The sequence below is a fragment of the Callorhinchus milii genome, unplaced genomic scaffold (genome assembly GCF_018977255.1).
Source record: "Callorhinchus milii isolate IMCB2004 unplaced genomic scaffold, IMCB_Cmil_1.0 Scaffold3, whole genome shotgun sequence".
Classification (NCBI taxonomy): Eukaryota; Metazoa; Chordata; class Chondrichthyes; order Chimaeriformes; family Callorhinchidae; genus Callorhinchus; species Callorhinchus milii.
Window position 1 is genome coordinate 91,421,965 of NW_024704744.1, and position 16,287 is coordinate 91,438,251.

General features: G+C 42.1%; 1 protein-coding gene across 2 annotated transcripts in view; it reads right to left on the reverse strand.

The window, feature by feature from the left end:
- Positions 1-12,235: 12,235 nt before the first annotated feature.
- cnksr3 (cnksr family member 3) overlaps positions 12,236-16,287 on the reverse strand; it is a 67,996-nt gene continuing 63,944 nt past the window's right edge. For both annotated transcript variants that reach the window (XM_042333049.1, XM_042333047.1), the window contains exons 13-14: positions 15,180-15,421; positions 12,236-13,390 (exon numbers count right to left, since the gene is read on the reverse strand). In XM_042333049.1, the coding sequence (XP_042188983.1) occupies positions 13,367-13,390; positions 15,180-15,421 (266 nt within the window). In that variant the 3' untranslated portion in view covers positions 12,236-13,366. The remainder of the gene's footprint in view (positions 13,391-15,179; positions 15,422-16,287) is intronic.

Genomic DNA, 16,287 nt, shown 5'->3' on the forward strand with positions numbered 1-16,287 from the left:
GTAGATGTGATAAGGCGCTATGGCCAGGATTATTATTATTCTAATGGACTTGGAGAGTCCTAGACAGCCTCCACTGGCTCCATATCACCGTATGGATTTCTAAGATCCTCACACTCGTTTTTAAATCCCTCCGTGCTCTCTGACTTGCCTCTCCGATTTGCTTACTCCCCAACCCACTACCCGCTGTCTTCGCTAGGCTGGATCCAGCCTCCTGCATGTCCCTTGTGCCCTCTGTTCCACCATTGGTAGCTGCGCTTTCAGCCACTACGTCTCGAAGCTCTGGAATACTCTCCCTCTATCTCTCCACCTCGCCCTATCCTAATCCATCTTCAGCTGTTAAATGCTCTGGGATGCTACCCTGCGTGAGGCGGTGCTATATAAAATGCAAGTTGATGTTTTTTGTTGAAAGAAAACGTGCTAAGTCATTATAACCAAGAAATATATCTGAGCAATAAATATGTCCATGTACACACTACTCAACTGAAGTGTATTGCTGAGCTTTCACCATTATTGCACACTTAACCAGAAATAACTCAAAGTACATATTAAATGTAACCTTAATGTAATTGCTTGACTTGACCTCAGTGCTCCTCAGCCAAGAAGAACAGCCAGGCCAATTTAAGTGTTAATGTTTTTGTGCAGTGCAGGAGCACTCAGAGAAAGTGATGCAATGTAATCTACATTGATATAGCGCCTCTGATATCGAGAGGATGTCTCTGTGGTTCATACTGCTGACTGGGGAGTGGGAACTGAGGAGGGTAGGAGGGGCGAGGAGGGCGGAGAGACAGTGGAACGAGACTGTGGAGGGATTTGAATATGAGAATGAGGATCTTGAATTTAAATGGCTGGGCGATGGGGAGCCAGCGGAACTGAGCAAAGATGGAGGTGATAGGATCGTGGAGCTCGGAGTGGTAGAGGACATGGGCTGCAGAGTTCTAGATAGTCTGCAGCTTGTGTAGGAAGGAGTTGGGGAGTCAAGTAAGCAAAATGTTAGCACAGTCAAGCCTGGATGTTTGAAAGTGTGAATGAGGGACTAAAGAATAACATCAAAATTATTTTTAATTTTTCGGGGTCAGCCGAGTGTCTGACACATGTAAAAACCCATCACCGTAATTCAGAGTATCCAAACCAAGCTGAGATTTCCATGCATCCCATCTACACATAGAAATCCCAGAGATAGATTGTTCGAAATGAATGCGCACTCTCTCATTGGAGGGATGCATCCTGTTTACCTAATTCCAGAAAGTAGTAGGCGCAGGTTGGCAAGAGCCAAGGCTTGGGAGCCCCAGAGTGTGTGTTGGGGCAACTGCTGGAGTCTAACCAGCTAAACCCACAAAGCTTGCCATTGATACGCCAAAATTATATTTAAACAGTATAACTCTTTTTACGTCGGAAGGATATCCCAAGGTCCTGGGAAGGGGACTGGGAGGTAGTGATAGAAGCGGGCAATATTATGGATGTGAGGGAAAGCTGTAACAAGTAAGATCCTGGACATGAAGGTATAGGGAGAAAGTCATAGTGAGAAAGAATGTTAGAAAGAGGAAGACAGCGCTAGAGTCAACTGAAACTATTGACTATTTCTATTGACTCTTACTCAGCAACCCAACCCCTTTTGAGGTTTTAATAATAATCCTTGCATTTGATACAACGCTTTATCGCGTCTTTGAGACATTTAAAAGCTCTTCACAGGATATACTGTAAAGTGAATTGACTGTATAATTTGTGGGCGAAACACAGCAGCCAATTGTGCATAGTGTTGTCCCACAAACAGTTGTGGATTGATTGACCAAGTTATTGTTTGTTTTTGAAGGATTTTTAACCTCTGGAAAATTGATCCGCCAATCGACTAACAACTAGATTCCTACTCGCTGCTCGGTGAACAAAGGCGTGTGGAGTAAGGAAAGTTGCCTAAGGTTTCTTCCCGCACGGAAATCAAACCCGGGTCCTCTCGCTTGTAAGGCGAGTGCTGTAAACACTGAGCTACAGGACTCCACAATACTTGGCATTGACAGCAGATTTGTCCGGTGGCAGAAGTACCCACATCTGATGCCAGTCAAACTGGTTCATGTGGTTCTGATTAAGCTGCAAGAATTTAACTTCAGCTCTGAATCAATGATGCTCCAACAAAGCTATAGCAGTGAATCACTTTAATCCACCACATTAAAAGAAAGCCTGTGACCATCTTGTTTACATTAAACTCAGCTGGGTGACTAACGTGCTCAGAAATCTTTCGCTGATCTTAATGCTTTGTAACTAGACATGCTGAGAACTCTCAGAAGCAGCTTCTGTTTGTTTCACACAACTCCACTACATTTGCATTTCCTTTCTCTTTTCAATACTCTGCCCCATACACATTGAGTAGGCCCTGTGCTTGCCCTGATTAACCTCTGACTCTTACATTTCGCCCACAAAATATACAGTCAATTCACTTTACAGTATATTCTGTGAAGCACTTTGAGGCGTCTCAAAGACGTGATAAGGTGCTATATCAAATGCAATAATTATTATTATGTCCATAAAAGTTTATTTTAATTCTTTTTAGTTTCCCTATTAGTTTTGTTTCATGCCCTCTTTCGACTTTCCCAGTGTTTCTGCACTGAGGTTCCTCTGTTCCTCCAATATTTTCTGTATTCTGTCTCTTGTAATGAGCATTTGTCTTCTTTTAAGATGCTGACCTAATAATAATCCTTGCATTTGATATAGCGCCTTATTACAACTTCAAGACATCTCAAAACCCTTCACAGAATAACTGTAAAGTAAATTGACTGTATAGTTTGTGGACGAAACCTAATGGGGACCACATTAAACCACAACACTCCGCTATTGGACCCAACCCTTTGCTTTTATGCTGGTTCAATCACAGAAAGAATTTCAGTTCATTTTTAAAGTACTTTTCCTTTCTATTTCTGTTGTAGAACTGAAACTTTATGATTAATTACAAGAGAGCAACACATATCTGGATGCAGAATTATCTATCCTGGGCTCTGATGCAGAAATGGAAGGCTAACAGAAATGCACAATTGTGTGATGCACAGGAGATATCCAACCTGGAGTTCTGGATTCATGTTTGATATCTCCTTGCTCCTGCCTTTTTTCCCTACTATAGCATAGTCGTTAGCACACTCGCCCCGCAATCGAGGGGACCTGGGTTCGATTCCCAGCAGGGAGAAACATTGTGCAAGTTTTGTTACTCCACAAACCTCTGTTTACCTAGCCATAAGTAGGACCCCGGTTGTTAGTCGATTGGTGGATCGCTTTTCTGGGGGTAATAATCCTTTCAAGAAAAAAATAATAATTTGGTCATTCAATCCACAACTGTTTGTGGGACTCTGCTTCATTCACAAGATATATAGTGAATTCAATTTACAGTATATTCTGTGGAGCGCTTTGAGACGTCTCGAAGACGTGATAAGGTGCTACACAAATGCAAGGATTATTATTATTATAATAACATGATTTACCCACCATGGAGCCACCACAAACCAGAAGCATGAGCTTTATCAGACTGTTTAGAGACCGAGAGTGTTCCCAGTAAAAATTTTGGTTAGTAACTGCAGCCAAGATTTGTTCTCACTGCACTGTTTTCATTTCCAAAATGGGGACGGTCCCAACTAGTTCTTATAAAGGGCTCTCTACATTAGCCGAAGCTTTAAAATAAATCCTATTTTTGCCAGTAAACAGAGACTAGTTACTGTTTTTTTAGTAAGTGATTACATCTCTGAATTTACACATTTGTGGAGTCCTGTAGCGTATTGGTTAGAGCAGTTGCCTCGCAAGTGAGTGGAGTTGGGTTCGATTCCTAGGCAGGGTGAAGCCTTTGGCAAGTTTAACTTGCTCCACACGCCTCTATTATCCAGCTGTAATTAGGAACCTGGTGGTTAGTCGATTGGAAGATCGCTTTTCCAGGGGTAATAAACCCTTTTTAAAAAAAATTTGGTCACTCAAAACCATGACTGTTTGTGGCACACTGCTGTGCACAACTTTTCTCCCACAAAAGTCAATTTACTTTACAAGATATTCTGTGTAGCGCTTTGAGACGTCTCCAAGATGAGATAATGTGCTGTATCAAATGCAAGAATTATTATTATTATTATTGTTATTATGGAAGAGTCTTGCCCCCTAAGAATAAATCTCAGTACACAAACAAGATTGAAGTACCTTTTCAAAGTGGACAGAAGCAGGTCGGACTCGTGTTGAAGAAAAACATCTGCAAGAGGGAAGGGGTTCAAAATTAATACATTGCTTGCACAGGCATGGACACATACAAAGATGGGAAACATCGCAAGTGAGAGGACCTGGGTTGGATTCCCGGGCAGGGTGAAATGTTAGGCAAGTTTCCTTATTTCACCACCCTTTGTTTATCTAGCAGTAAGTAGGAACCCAATTGCTTTTCTGGAGGTAATAGTCCCTTCAAAACAATAAATACTTTTTAAAAAATAATTATTATTTGGTCACTCAATCCACAACTGTTTGTAGGACACTGCTGTGTGCAATTGGCTGCTGTATGTCCATTTCTGTTTTATGCCATGCACTGTCCTGCTGACAAACAACTAGATAATTTTCTATTAGAAGAGTAATAATCCTTGTATTTGATACAGCCCCTCATCTTGTCTTCTAGGTGACTCAAAGCGCTTCACAGAATATACTATAAAGTGAATTGACTGTACATTTTGTGGGCAAAATGCGGGAGCCAATTGTGCACAGCAGCGTCCCACAAATAGTTGTGGACCAAGTGACCAAATTATTATTACTATTATTATTTTTTAAGAGATCATTATTCCCAGAAAAGCGATCCACCAATCGACTAACAACTACAGTCCTACTTACTGCTAGGTAAACAAAGGCGTGTCGACCAAGGAAAGTTGCCTAAGGTTTCTCCCTGCCCAGGAATTGAACCCAGGTGCTCCCGCTTGCGAGGCGAGTGCTCTAACCAATGAGCTACAGGACAAGCTACAGGAGGCTGGGAGCAGACAACCAACTTCACTCCAGAGGCCACATTGCCTACTCTGGCCCCATTACGACACTGTCACTCTGAGACGTTGCACCAGTTCAGCTGCGGAAGAGGCAACGAATAAACCACAAGTGAAAACAGTTAGCGTGGTGGTGGGAAAGCTCAATTTCAAATTGCAATATACAGTCATAATAGGAGAAATTAATTTTAATTAATTCAGAATAATAAACAGAACAGTGTCTTTCATCATTGCAGTCTGGGTTGGGGTGGGGTTGGGTTGAGGGGAAATGGAGTAAGAGAATAGAGCTTTGGGGTCAGCTAAGTTCATGAACCACTCCCAATGTTTAATCACAATGTGAACTCTTTGGTGGTTGGAGCCTCGTTGCAAACTGCAAAGCCCAGCATTATTCTTTCTTCAATACAACAGCAGAATTACGTCAGACCTCCACTCAGGCAGTAGCAAGCTGCTCCTCTACACTTTTTAATCTAGCTTTAAAAGGGGACGAGACAAAGTAAAGTATAAAAAGGACAAAAGCAAAGCTTTTTGAATTTCTTGCTAAATATTCATTTAATGCCTTTTTCTACAAAACATGATTTCATCAAGGGTAGGGGTAGGAGGGTGAGGGGTAGGAGAGTGACTGAAGGCATGGTTGAAGAGGAGGGTCTTGAGACGTGCCTTGAAGGAAGGAAGGGAGGGAGGGAGGGAGGTGAAGGGACGGTGGGATTGACAACTGGAATAAAGCAGCCGGATAGAATAGTTGAGGCCAGGACACTGAATTTATTTTAAAAGTAATAGCTGATGCTATGATAGGATGGTAGGGCGGGTGTCTGGAGATATGGGATAAGATGGGGCAAAGGGCCTTCTTCATCTAAACCAATCTTGTGACGTTGTGATGGATTTCAGACTACAACAACTTGCGTTTGTACAGGATCCTTGACACGGGGTAGTGTCCCGGAGCGCTTGACAGTGGCGGAGTCTGACCCCGAGCCGGGGGGAGAGGAAGGTGACCGTAATCCCAATCAAAAAAGGTCTTTAGGTGGGATTTGAAGGTGGGAAGGGAGGGGACAAGGTGGAGGGATTGAGGGAGAGAGTTCCAGAGTTTTGGGGTGTAGTGGCTGCCTAGTGGAGGCAGTGGGTGGTGGAGTGGGGTGTAAACAGATCAGAGATGTAGGGAGGTGCGAGGGCATGAAGGGATTTGAAAACGAGTGAGAGGATTTCAAAATCAATCCGTTTGGTATTTGGGAGCCAGTGGAGCCTGGCAAGGACTGGTGTGATGGCCGAAAAAAAAGAGCCCAAGATGATCTACTCGCTTAACTAGACTGACTCCCAGTGAATAACATGCTGAGGTCAATGAGAATTTTATGGGATTCCTTAAATATTTAAAGTTAGCGCCAACTGTTATATTCAGTAACATTTGAGAATGTAATGCTCAATTATTTCAGGTGGTCACTTTTCTAATTTTCTATGCCTTATTTTTGCAATAAGGTCCATCGAAACCCAATGTTTCCATTTTAGCAACGAGTCCAATTAAAACCCTACAGAATTGACATTAAACACAATTCCATAGAGTATAAGTTTTAACAAATAAAAGTTGCCTTACCCATTGCCCTCTGGTGCACTTGAATACCACGCTGACCTCTGGTGGGTAGATACAAAACAAAAAGGCGTTAAGGCAAAGCAAACCAAAGAGCTGAAATGCATCAAATCGAAAACACTAGGACAAAAAAACAAACCACCCATCTTAAAGAAACAAGGTTGGCAGATGTCACTCCAAAATCATCTCCTCTCTTCCCCTCCCTCTTTTGCTAGAACAACAACAACTTGCCGAATGTCCAGCAGCGTAGCACCCCGAAGCGCTTGACAGTGGCGGAGTCTGACACAGAGCAGGAGGAGAGGGAGGGGAGAGATGACCATAAGCGCGATCAAAAAGGAAGGTCTTTTGGTGGGATTTGAAGGTGGGGAGGAAGGGATTGAGGGAGAGAGTTCCAGAGCTTCGGGGTGTGGCCACCAATCCACGCTTGGATAAACAGGAGGGTGAAGTCAGCCAAGATCAGACAAATATACAGTCAATTTACTTTACAGTATATTCTGTGAAGTGCTTTAAGACGTCTCGAAGACGTGATAAAGCGCTTTATCAAATGCAAGGATTATCATTATTATTAATTAATTATTATTATTAAAACATAATTTTCTGCAGCTCCCTCCTCTGTGGAACAGTCAGGGATCTGATCGTTCAGATCAGGAAGGGTGGAGTGTGGGGAGGGTAGGGGTAGGAGGGTGACCAAAGGCACAATTGAAGAGGAGTCTTGAGTTGGGTCTTGAAGGAGGCAACGGAGCGGGTGAGGCGGAGGGACTGTGGGATGGAGTTCCAGAGGATGGGGCAGAGAGGCCCAAGACCCAACCACTGATGGTGGGGCAGGCAAGGCAGGGGACGTGAAGCTGGCCGGAGCCCACTGAGAGTGGAGGGAGCGGACTGGTTGGTATGGAGGAGTAAGGCTGCGTAGTGCTTTGAAGGTGAGGCCCAGGATTTTGAACTGTATCCTCTGAGGGATGGGGAGTCAATGGAGTCAGGCGAGGATGGGGGTGGTAGGGTCGCTGAGCCTGGTGCGAGAGAGGACATGGCTGAGAGTTCTGGATGATCTGCAGTCTGTGGATGGAGGAGTTGGGGAGGCCAACAAGCAGGGAGTTTGCGTAGTCGAGCCTGCATGTGATGAACGCGTGTATGAGGGTCTCGGCAACCTGCGGAGAGAGACAGTGGCAGAGCTGGGCAATGAACCCCCAAAATCACTGCCTACCAATCTCTCTCCCCTACTTTCAAAACCCATCTTAAAAAGAAATTTGACCATCCTAGCTGGCTGAGATCAGCTAACTCAACATAACCCAACAATTAAACCCAAGGGCAGGGGTAGACCATTTGACTCACCGAGCCTGCTCCATTTTCTACGTTCATGGCAGGTCTATTCTTCTAATTCATTCTCCATATCCATATATTGATTGCCTCGCCAATTCTCATTATTTTAAGAACCTCAAGCAGACCACCCTCACCCTCAATTCTCATAACTCAAGTTTATCCAGCTTCACATTCCTATGCCATATTAACCTGTCTGCTCTCTCTGCTCAGCAGGCTCCAACCTGTTCCATGTCCCCCGCCCAGCCCAACTCGCCCCATCACCGGCGGGTCGGGCCTTCAACCTCTCTGCCCCCACCCTTTGGAACTCCATCCCACATTCCCTTCCCTTGTCTGGGAATCGATCCCAGGTCTTCTCACATGTGAGGCAAGTGCTTTAACTACATGAAGTCCTGTAGCTTAGTGGTTAGAGCACTCGCCTCGTGAGCGAGGGACCTGGGTTTGATTCATAGAATCATACAGCAAATAAGGAGGCCACTCAGTCCATTGTGTCTGTGCTGACTCTTTGAAAACAGCTTCCAATTTAATCCCACTCCTCCGCACTCTCCCCATAGCCCTGCAAATTTGTCCTCCCCAAATAATTATCTACTTCTCTCTTAAAAGTTGTTATCAAATCGGCTTCCACCACCCTTTCAGGCAACGCATTCCAGATCTGAACAACTCATTCCGTGGAAACATTTCTCCTCACCCACCCTGTTTCTTTTTACAACTATTTTAAACCGGTGTCCTCGGGTTACTGACCCACCCGCCAGTGGAAATAGCTTCTCCTTGTTCATCCTGTTGAATCCCCTCATAGTTTTGAAAACATCTATTAAGTCTCCACTAAACATCTATTAAGTCTTCTTCTTTGCTCCAAGGAGAATAATCCTAGCTTGTCCTGATAACTGAAGTCCCTCATTCCTGGTACCATCCTGGTAAATCTTCTTCGCATCCTCTCCAATGTATTGATATCCTTCCTAAAGTGTGGTGCCCAGAACTGAACCGAGCACTCTAGCTGAGGCCTAACCAGTGTTTTATAAAGGTTCAAAACATTGGGCAAGTTTCCTTACTCCACACGCCTTTGTTTACCTAAGAAGGAACCTAGTTGTTAGTCGATTGGCGGATCACTTTTCCAGCGGCAAATAATTCCTTAAAAAAAATTGGTCACTCAATCCACACCTGCGTGTGGGACTGCTGAAAACAGTCCATTCACATTACAGTATATTCTGTGAAGAACTTTGGAACGCCTTGAAAAGGTGATAAGGCGCTATATTAAAATGCAAGGATTATTATTATTATTTAATCACTAAACTACAGGATTCCACTGTATTACTATTATTATGAATTGATAAACTGATAGAATTCCATACAATAATGTGCAGTTTAAGTAAACCCTGCCAGCAAGTTCATCTGCACTTACCTTTGTCAGGAATGATCACGCACACTCGAGTCAATTAAACAAGTTTCAGATGGTTTTGAAACAACTGTATGGCACAAAGTTTTTATTTCAGGATCAGATTATAGCAAAGAATTGCAATATATTTCTCATAATTTTTTTAAATAGAGAGTGAAAAAGTCTCCAACTGGGACAAATCCCAGATAAGCAACAAGTGCCCGTCACCCAGGGAAGCGTCCCAGAGCGCCTGAAAGTGGTGGAGCACGACACCGAGCCAGGGGGAGGTGACCGTAGGCATGGTCGAAGAGGAAGATCTTTAGGCATGATATGAAGATGGAGAAGGAAGGGGAAAGGCGGAGGAATAGAGGAAGAGTGTAAGGAAATGCATCAAACTGATCTTTAAAATATTTGTCATTTGAGTGGCCAGTAAATATTTTAAATTGCATAGCTGTGTGCCCATATTATGATGATAATGCTGACAATATTTCCATCCAAGTTTTTCTCATTCAGAAACAATCAATGTCTCAGTGACACTGCCAATATTTCCTGTTGGCGAAGCAGAATTCAGCAGCTTTATGGTTATGCAATAGAACCTCAACAGTTTATGATGAATCACTGCCATCTTCTGGTTGCATGACATCAGGGTCTTTGCATAAGTGCAGTCAGTTAGAGGAACTTGGAAGGGACTCACTGTAATAGCTTCGCACTTAAATATATAGAACTTTAAAAAGTGACAGCGACATCCAAAGAATGTTCTTTACTTCAGCACTTGTCACATATATAATGGACTAGAGCCACAAAATACTGTGAATCTCCTAGATTGTTATGCTATACCTGGTTATCAAGTGGGTGGGAGGAGGAAAGAAGAGAAACTGGCTTCTTTGAGGGTCCTGGTTACATAGATTTCACTGCATGATTATTCGCTTCAATAAAAGTTATGATTGTCTGACAATTGTCTGACACAAGCTTCTGATGGGTTAAAGAGCTTCTGCTTTCAGCAAACTCACAGATGCAAGCAGAGACCTGGAAGAAGTTTTCTGCTGGTGCTTGATCAACGGGAATGAGAAAGAACTGAAAACACCTAAAAAGAGAAGAGTGAAGCCTCTAAAGTCAAAGAAAAGCAGCAGATGGTGAAGTAGAACTGAACTCAAAATTGGCACCTGATCCATGCTGTTAGCTTATTTCAGCCACGGGTAGCAATGAATGCACAAAAAACAGACAATTGTGACTCAGTCGTGACTTCCATACAGTTAGGCTGGTTGAATACCAGGCGAGGACATTTCGGTTATAATTCCCAGTAAGCAGCTAAACTTGGATCATCAATTAAGATAACTGAGGGAGGGAGGAGGAAGAGAACAAAACTGCTTAAGATCTACCTGAACATAGGGAGAAGATATCAAAAAGGGACAATCTATAAATAATAATAATCCTTACATTTGATATAGCACTTTATCACTTCTTCGAGACCTCTCAAATCGCTTCACAGAATATACTGAAGTGAATTGACTATATATTCTATGGAGGAAACAAGGCAGTCAATTGCGCACAGCGGTGTCCCACAAACAGTCGTAGACTGAGTGTCTAAATTCTTATTTTTTTTAAAGATATTATTACTCCCGGAAAAGTGGTCCGCCATTTGACTAACAACTGGGTTCCTATTTACTGCTAGGTAAACAGAGGTTTGTGGAGTAAGGAAATTTGCCTGATGTTTTACCTTGCACGGGAATTGAACCCAGGTCCTCTCGCTTGCGAGACGAGTGCTCTAACCACTGAGCTACAGGATTCCACAGAATTCAAAACAGACGAAAAAAATCTATGAATCCAAGATTGACAAATTGCTTCCAATTTTAACACAGAGTACACTGAAGGTTCAAAATAGAAAGTGCAAAATTCGAGAAACTTTTGGTGAGTTCATTTATTTTAGGAAGAAAGTGCACCTCTGAAAACAGAGCCTTCAATCCAAAAGAAATCAGATTTTGCGGAGCAACAGGGAATAAAGATCATGAAGGAATAAACGGATTCCAAGTCCTATCACAGATGTCAATTGCTCGTTCCAAATAAGGGTATCATCCCGCCAGCTACTGCTACAAGTTCACAAAGTTGAACGTTCCACAAAGTTTGAAGACGTAGAGCACAGGATCTCCCTTTTGAAGCAGTGAAACGTCGCCTCAGCTCAGGTGTGCAACAGAAAACACTGCATGCAATCCTTCTCAGGAGAAGCTCAAAGTCACTTTGGTCACACAACTGCCCTTTGTGTTGGCAGATTTTACATTTACAAAGGCAACATATTCAACGTGTTGTGAAATCAACACAACTTAGAGATCTGAAATTGTGTGAACTTCTAATGCACGAAACTGCTTCATAGAGAGGGGCAATTTTGTCTCAAAGTTACACAACAGTCATCGTGCAGTCATTTTCAGTTTTGGGTACCCCACTTCAGGAAGGATATATTGGCTCTGGAGGGGGTGTAGCCCAGATTCACCAGAATTATACCAGAGCTTAATGGGTTAAATCACGAGGACAGGTTGCATAAACTTGATCTGCTCTCAGTATGCACATTCCTGATGTCAACTGCCCTCTTCAGGTGGGCACAGCAGCTATGAAGTCGGGCAGGGAGAGTGAATCAAGTGGGCTGCTAAAATTAGTGTGAACCGTGTAGCTTGTCAGGATAGTACAAAGCACTTGCCCAGCGAAGAACAACTTACCTGTTAGAACTTTGGGTTGAGGACCTCTCTCAAGATCGAATAATGAGCCACCGTTGTCTGATTACTATAATTCTGCCAGGGAGATCCAGCTGCCCACCCCCTCCACTATACAAATGTAGTTTTGTATTGTATTATCGACTGATGCTTTGGCATTTGTTTGGGTTTGGGTTTACTCTGACTGTAACAAAAGACTTGAAAGCTTAACACGATTTCTCGGCTTCTCCAATAGGAACAGGTACGAAATTGGAGAGGAAGGAAAAAAAGGATTGGTCAAAAGAAATAAAAAAAACAAAAGTTTGAAAAATACTGAAACTTTAATGGACACTAGCGTGAACGGTAAAACAACTTTGAACAAAGGCAGTCAGTCAAGTTACAATTATTTACAGTTTGAATTTTTAGCTGATCCTCCAAAGTGACATCTTAACTCCGTAAATTTTTCTTTTAGACCCAAATGCGTACGCACACATACACACAATTCCCCCCCCCTTCCCCCACCGTTAAAAAAAACTCCAGATGAGTCCCTTAAGATTGTCCCTTACCCCACCATGTCTTTCTCTTTCCCTTCCATCCAATTACGTTTAGTTTGAGAGAGGCAACAGTCAAAACCTTTACATGTTTAAAAAAAATATTGACACATATTCCCTGTGCAAATTTTGCCTTAAGCAAATGGGGAATGCCATGGTATTCAATGCTTCTTTCGTCACACACTTAGCTCACACACTGAATGAAAGAACGTCAGAAAGCCATGGTAGACCTTTTGATATTATACATCAACACCATTTTTGTAAAAAAAATCCTCATTAAGGAACACATATATATATATTTATAAATACTCTTGGATGCCTGAATAGCTGTGAAGCTGCACTTCAATTGCACAACTATCTATTCTATTTGGCAAGAAAACTACATTCAGATTTGTAGCCCATTTCTGAATTATGTTTCCAAAATTTGTCTTTATAAACTGTACACAGCCCTCGTGGGTTTGATTTACATAGGAGGTGAAACAGGAATCTTGTTCCATCATAGTTTATACAGTCTACTTTGTTCAAATCAATGGAAACTTCAGTGTCACGTCCATGTCTTATACCAATTCTTGAACTTAGCAATTGGCATCAGGCTCTCATCTTCCACCCCAAAGATCAGTTTGCAATCTTACTTTGTGAAATCTCTTCCCACATTTCTAAGGTTTTGTCACTTCAGGGCCTTTGTCAGTTAAACATCGGAAAGGATTTTGTTTTAATAGATTTAGAAAAAACGTCAGAATTATGTAGTCTTTAACACCACACAACAAAGTGTACTTGTCCAGATTGATTGTGGTCTAAGAGCTGGAGCTGAGTAGGTAGGTATAACCACAATTCAGAACATTCCCCAATATGATGGTCTAAAACTTTTGAGGAACTGAAATTTGAACATGGAATTCCCTCCGTCAAAGTTCTTCGGATACCTTGAGCTAAAAAAACAAAACAAAATATCGTCCATCAAATAACTTCAATGGTCTTCTTGCGAGACATCATGGATCTTTTACGCAACCCTTCACCAAGCCACGCGGAATAACTTTGCTTTACACCAACTTCAGAAGCCAACCAATTCGCAGATGCCAACCAATTCACTAAGTAACCCAAGGGGTCAGTCAGAAAGCCCTCATTTAGAAAACCACCTGCAGTTAATATAATGAGCTGTCTTTCAACTAACTCGATCTTAAATTTCCAGTTTTTTTATTACCTTTACACCGAATATGAATTGGCAAGCTATGCTTTCTTTAGCTGGTTAGACTCCAGCAGTTACCCCAACACACCCTCTGGGATCCCCAAGCCTTGCCAAACAATGCCTAATACTCTCTGGATTTTGCTAAACTGGGTGTGTCCCTCCAGGGAGAGAGTGTGCATTCCATTCCAGAAACAGGGAAATTGCCATGTTTAGGTGGGATACATTTATAGAATTCTATCTGGTTTGAATACTCTTATGCACGGTGATGGATTTCCGCATGTGTCAGACACCTGGCTGACAAAAAAAAGTATGTGAATTTAGTCTCCAATACACTCATAACACAAGTCGAGGGCAATGGTATCACAATTTTGAAACATACTGAAAAAAAGTCTTCAAAATCAAGACTTAGAATAAATCACAACATTCACTTGAAACAACCTCGATCAACGACTGGCTTGTGCAATGGAATACCTGAAACTCCACTGCGTTGAATTGTTCATCACCATGTGAAAGAATATGCCATTGAACGGGCAGTTTTATATTTACAAGGCCAGTTCGGAAATTGCTTCTGCCTTCCCATCCCCACCAAAGAAAAACTCGACAATGGTATACTGCATTGCATGCCTGGGAATAGCTATTGTCCAATATTTGCTAAGCTCCACTTAGAGCAATCACCCTTTCCCCCTGTCTATTTGGTAATGCATTTTAAAATACGTGAGCACTCGATTGCGATCAAGTCAGAAAACTTAAAACAATGGTATTTTCTATATACATTACAAAATATGTAATATACTGATGGTGGCATATGTGATGTGTGTGGATGGATATCTGTTGCCGCCTTTGGAAATAATGAACTTTCAATGAATTTTTGAAACACAGGATGTACGTACACTGCCTGATCTTTTAGGATTGAAGCATTTGTGTGCATAGGGTTATATCAGAAGTTAAGAGTTTAAAAAACCTGACGTATTATTCTTTTATGGAACAGTGTTGGCTCTCTAGGACAATCCAGTCAATGCACATTCTGCAGAACAAATTTATGGCCATTCCTCAGGTAGAGGGTATTTGTTCAAGAAATAAAAACAGAAATCGCTATGAACACTCAGCAAGACAGGCAGCATCTACGTAGAGAGGAAAGTGAGTTAACATTTCAGGTCAACACTGCCTGACCTGCTGAGTCTTCCCAGTGACTTCTGTTTTTATTTCAGATTACCAGCATCTGCAGTATTTTTGTTTATGTTTTTAGTATTTGTTCGAGGTCTGTTAAAAACACCAACTAAAGGGGACCAAAGAAAAAAAAAGAATAGAAGAGCGAATACAGGTTGCATTTGTAATCCAATTCAGTCACAGGTTAAGGCAGGAACCCAGTGGGCACTTTTAAAATGGAGCACAATGGCAACGAATAACATACGAATGATATACATGAGGATGCAACATATAGCTTCATATACTGCTTTTGGATACAAGGATTACAAAATGAGAGGAAAAAATAATCAGTGAGCGAATTGCTTAAATCTTGTTATCCAACTGACCAGTGATGAATGTTCTTGTGATGAGGACGATTTCTCCGGTGAACTGGCAGAGTTCCTTTTGATTCCCACTTGCTGAAGAGAGAAGGGCATCCTGCTGTGGGCCTCAGAACTGACCGAACGATTGCCATTAATCGCCCTCCCAAATGGTCTGCCAGACATGGGCCTCGGCATGTGTGTTGCGATTAACTCTTCACTGATGGGTGGAATTCTCTCATTGCTGAAATACCTGTACATGTCCTCCCCTGGAAATAATCATATTGAATAATAATACTCATAATAATAATCCTTGCATTTGATATAGCGCCTTATCACGTCTTCGAGACTCTTAAAGTGCTTCACAGAATATACTGTAAAGTGAATTGACTGTATTTGTGGGCGAAATGCCGCAGCCAATTGTGCAGAGCAGTGACCCACAAACAGTCGTAGATTGAGTGACCAAATTACTATGATTTTTGGTAAATTTATTTTTGTTTTTTTGTTTTGAAGAGATTATTGCCCCCGGAAAAGTGATCCGCCAATCAACTAACAGCCGAGTTCCTACTTACTCCTGGGTAAACAGAGGCGTGTAGAGTAAGGAAACTTGCCCAAAGTTGGAGCTTTTCAACTAATTTAGCAGTGATATAGCAGAAGTATTTCCATTTTAAGATTTTAAAGGGACATGCCACGGTAAATAGGGAAAACTATTTTATTACATGGTGGGGGGGTGGGGGGTTATATTCTTTGTGTATATATTTTGTTAAAGCAGATAAAACCAAGGCAAAACAATCTATGATATTCAGAATAAAAGGCCCCCTAAACATGGAGGCAGTGATTGATGTGAGGAGACTGATGTATTTGTGTAATCTAACTCAAAAAACCAAAACCTACTTAAAACAGCACCTGCCATTGAATCCACATATAACGGGGGGGGGAGGGGGGGAGAGGTGTGGAGAGAGGCAAGGGAAAGAGATTTTTAAAATAGTGGCATAAGACTACGAGGAGCGATTAAGTAAGCTGGGCATGTTCACACTGGAGAAGAGAAGGTTGAGGGCTATATGTCTAAGATTCTGAAGGGAATAGATAACTTTGACCAGCTGTTTTATCTTGTACTGAACAGTAGAACCATCGG